Consider the following 4,017-nt stretch of genomic DNA (forward strand, 5'->3'; position numbering starts at 1 on the left):
GGCGGGAAGTGGAGTCCGGGGTGGGAGCGGGAGAGGAGCGGAAGGACGAGGAGGGAGAGAGAAGCAGGAGGAGCAGGAACAGGAGGGGAAGGAAGAGGAGGAGCCCGAACAGGAAGAAGAAGAGGAGAATCGGAGGCATCCGCCGCCGCTCGCTGAGTCCACAGCGCCCCTGGGCCCGACTGCATCTCATCCCCCCGCATTCCGCAGGTGACCGGGGAGGGGAAGTTCGCCCCAAATCTATCGCGGGATCTCCGGGAGGATTTTTTCTGGGGAGGTGTTTGGAGCTCGCAGATTCCGGAATCGAGTCGCAAATCTATTTCGGTGTCCCTGGGAAGGTATTTTTTTATTTATATGATGAGGGAGTATTTTTGGATCTTGCAGGAGTCCAAAGCTGAGCCGTAAATGCCCCTTGGGGGGATTTTGAGGGGCCCGCGTGGCGATCGCCCGGTACCGTTGGGCGGGACTTGGGTTTTGGGGATCCCCGGGAGAGCCGGGGGGTGAAACACGGGAGCCCCCCGTTAACAGACCTGGGGGACCCCCGGCAGCCTGGAGGGGTGGGGGAGCCTGGAGATGAGTGGGGTTCGGGCCCCCTGACCCTGAAAGTGTTGGCGGGGAGAGGGGGAAGCCCCGAGTACTTGGAGGGGGAGGGATGCTGAGGAGGGGGACCATAGGACCCCTAGGAGCCGAAGCAGAATCAGGGGAGGATGACCCCTGAGACCCCCGAAATGCCCCCAGCATCCCTAAGCAGGACTTGGGAGAGGTTATCCTCAGGACCCACAGGCCCCCCAGCAGCCCTGAGAAGAGGGACCCCCATAACCCCAAAGTAAGGACACTGGAAACAGGGAACTCCTGGGAGAGTTATTTTGGACTCCTTGATTTCTGGAGGTTTTTGTGGACACCAGACCCACGGTGACTTCTAGAGATGGACTTGGACAGTGGAACCCTCAAAGCCAACACTCTCACATCTTGTTTTTCCCCCCAAACCAGGATTTCCCATTCCCAAACCTTGGCCGGATGGAGGATGAGGCTGCGAGGAAGAGGAAGATGTCCCGGGACACCCAGGCAGGTGAGGAGGAAGTCCCTGCCCCATTCCCCCTCTCTCCTGCTCCATCTCCCAGCCCAGCATCGCCCTCGGCTGCAGGACAACCCCGCTGCCGACGCCGTCCTGCCAGGGACGGACTGGGGGGATCTCCTTCCCCTTCCCTGTGGCACGGAGGCAAATCCCATCCTCTCCTTGTCCTTCCTCCCCCAGACAACGAGCTGAGCACAGAGCCCAGGGAGGACAAATCTCCATGGCAGAACCTGGTGGAAGAGGCCGTTTTTAGTGGCTCCACGGCGCAGGAATCCAACGGGGAGGAAAAGCCCTGGAGATCCCGCAGGAGGAGGGGCTGCAAACACAGCCCAGAGTGCTCTAAGGCAGAAAGACCCACCCTGTTCCAGGAAGGCAGATGGAGATCCAGCCAGAGCTCGGAGCTGGGGGTCCATGAGCAGCTTCATGATGGGGAGAAGCCCTACAAATGCTTGGAATGTGCAAGGAGTTTCAGCAAGAGATCCCGCCTGGTCCGCCACCAGACAATCCATACGGGGGAACGGCCCTATGAGTGTGGAGAATGTGGAAAGGGCTTCAGAGACACCTCCGACCTGATCCGCCACCGGACAGTCCACACCGGGGAACGGCCCTACGAGTGTGGAGAATGCGGGAGGGGCTTCAGCATCAGCTCCCACCTGATCACCCACCAGAGGATCCACACTGGGGAACGGCCCTACGAGTGTGGAGAATGTGGGAAGAGCTTCAGCCTGAGCTCCAGCTTGAAACGCCACCAGAGGATCCACACTGGTGAACGGCCCTATGAGTGTGGGGAATGTGGGAGGGGCTTCAGGAAAAGCTGCCACCTGATCCGCCACCAGATGATCCACACTGGAGTACGACCCTACAAGTGTGGGGAATGTGGGAAGAGCTTCCGTGACAGCTCTGGCCTGATCATGCACCAGACAGTCCACACTGGGGAATGCCCCTACAGGTGTTCAGAATGTGGGAAGAGCTTCAGCCAGAGATACAGCCTGACCTCCCACCAGAAGATCCACACCAGGGAGAGGCCCTAAGAGTGTCACGAACGTGGGAAGAGCTTTTCACAGAGCTGTCACTTGACCCAACACCAACAGAGCCACCAGTAAGGGAAGCCCTGTGAGTCCCCTGAGTGCAGGAAGATCTTTGTGCACTGCTCCAACTCCATCCCCCTTTGGAGGACCCCTGTTAGATGATGCACAGTGCCCCCCCCGGGCAGAGAGTTGGTGATCCATGCTCCTGGTGATCCGTGTTGGGATCATCCTGGCTGGTGGTCTCCACATCTGCCTGGCTCCCTGTGGGCACCTGGACGCAGCAGGACAAAAATCCACTGGGATGCAGACTGACGTCAGGAATTCATTGGGGACAGCATTTTTTTTTTACTTTTGACCCCAAAAACTCTCACCTTTTGCATCCAATAATTTCTTCTGGTGGCATCAAGGAATACTGGATGGTCTTGGAGGTCTTTTTCAACCTAAATCATTCCATAATTCTAATTCTCTCTGGCCCACAGGCATCTTCCACAGCCAAACCGTGATGGACTGGGGCAAAAAGCAAGATTTTGGAGACAGTGGAGTGGAAACCTCTCTAAAAAAGGTTCTTCCCACCCACTCAAGCACATGGATACTCAGCCAGCATGGACACGTAAATCCTTTTATTTTAGCCTTGATTTTGTTTTCATTCTTCTTCATCTCTTCACCCAACATTGGGGTAAAAATAAAGACATTGAACTAAAACATGGATGGGTACATGGAAGGGGACGTGGGGGACACAGACATGGATGGGAACATTGTGGGACATGGGTGGGGACATGGTGGGGACAGGGACATGGTCATGGGTGTGGACATGGCTGTGGATGGGGATATTGAGCGTGGGGGGTCACAGACATAGATGGTGACGTGGGGGTATATGGCCATGGATGAGGACGTGGGGGACATAGCCATGGATGGTGACAAGTAGCCTAGGGGACAAGTCCATGGGTTGACATATCCATGCCATGAGGTGTCCCATGACCAAGGACAACACATCCCCACCACCACCATGATGACACTGTCCCCTTCATGCTACCATTTATTCCCCACTCCTCCCCTGGATGTGACACTCGCCTCGCGGGGTGTCCCCATGTCCTGGTGACCTGTGTCCCTCAGGCCACTCCCGGCAGTGGCTCCCGCAGCAGCCAAAGCCCGTTTTCGGCACGCAGGATCAGCTCAGGCTTGCGGCGCGGGGGTGGCCTCGCTGTGTCCCTCCGCAGCACGAACCGGGACAGCGTCAGTGCCACCACCACCTTCATCTCAGCCATGGCGAAGCTCTGCCCGATGCAGTTCCTGCCACCACATCACTGTCACCCCACTGTGAACCCAACCAGGGACGAGGGTGGCACTTCGGGACACTCCTGTCCCCGCCCCACCACGTACCTGGGGCCGGCAGAGAAGGGGATGAAGGATGACGGGGACCGTCCCTTGCTGTTCTCTGGGCTGAACCTCAGGGGGTTGAACACCTGGGGTGACAGCGTCATGCTGAGGGGACACAGCTGTCACCACTGTGGTGACAGGGACGCCTCGTAGGATGGCCTTACCTCAGGCTCGGGCCAGAGGTCTGGGTTGTGGTGGGTCCCGTAGATGCTCATCAGGCAGGTGACCCCTGGTGTGATGGGAATGGCCACTTTAGGGACAGCAGATGAGGGTGGGTGGTGACATTAGGGACACCCTGGCCATGGCATACCCTTGGGGATGATGCGGCCATCACGCAGGGGGATGTCCTCGGTGCAGCGCCGGGACACAGCAGTGACAGGAGGGTGCAGCCGCAGACTCTCCTTGATGCACATGGTGGTGAAGGGCAGCTGGGACAGGTCCTCCCTAGGGACAAGTGGGGGTGGCACCATGTCCCCGAGCCACATGGCCGGAGGTGGCCTTGGGGACATCTCACCATTCAATGTCCGCAGGGTCCCCGCC

At 58.3% G+C, this 4,017-nt stretch overlaps 2 protein-coding genes across 3 annotated transcripts in view; one reads left to right on the forward strand and one right to left on the reverse strand.

Annotated features, from left to right (window-relative positions):
• The first annotated feature begins 57 nt into the window (after positions 1-57).
• On the forward strand, positions 58-2,802 carry LOC103620401 (zinc finger protein 239-like). Of its 2 annotated transcripts, none has more exons than XM_017741179.1 (3): positions 58-207; positions 988-1,066; positions 1,253-2,802. In XM_017741179.1, exons 2-3 carry the CDS (start codon positions 1,015-1,017, stop codon positions 2,101-2,103), a joined length of 903 nt encoding a protein of 300 aa, XP_017596668.1. In that variant the 5' UTR covers positions 58-207; positions 988-1,014; the 3' UTR covers positions 2,104-2,802. The 2 variants fall into 2 exon arrangements, with proteins under 2 accessions (XP_017596668.1, XP_017596669.1); XM_017741180.1 differs by lacking the exon at positions 58-207 and adding an exon at positions 214-335.
• LOC103620402 (cytochrome P450 4F22) overlaps positions 2,704-4,017 on the reverse strand; it is a 4,519-nt gene continuing 3,205 nt past the window's right edge. The window contains exons 8-12 of the mRNA XM_017741178.1: positions 3,992-4,015; positions 3,788-3,921; positions 3,642-3,706; positions 3,481-3,563; positions 2,704-3,390 (exon numbers count right to left, since the gene is read on the reverse strand). Coding sequence (XP_017596667.1) covers positions 3,210-3,390; positions 3,481-3,563; positions 3,642-3,706; positions 3,788-3,921; positions 3,992-4,015 — 487 coding nt within the window. The 3' untranslated portion in view covers positions 2,704-3,209. The remainder of the gene's footprint in view (positions 3,391-3,480; positions 3,564-3,641; positions 3,707-3,787; positions 3,922-3,991; positions 4,016-4,017) is intronic.

The sequence above is a fragment of the Corvus brachyrhynchos genome, unplaced genomic scaffold, assembly GCF_000691975.1.
Source record: "Corvus brachyrhynchos isolate BGI_N302 unplaced genomic scaffold, ASM69197v1 scaffold1958, whole genome shotgun sequence".
NCBI lineage: Eukaryota > Metazoa > Chordata > Aves > Passeriformes > Corvidae > Corvus > Corvus brachyrhynchos.

Bases quoted from the DNA above. Each gene is read 5' to 3' on its own strand.
- LOC103620401 (XM_017741179.1), top strand. From the start codon at position 1,015: ATGGAGGATGAGGCTGCGAGGAAGAGGAAGATGTCCCGGGACACCCAG. The intron at 1,067-1,252 runs GTGAGGAGGAAG...TTCCTCCCCCAG, and splicing joins GTCCCGGGACACCCAGGCAG to ACAACGAGCTGAGCACAGAG.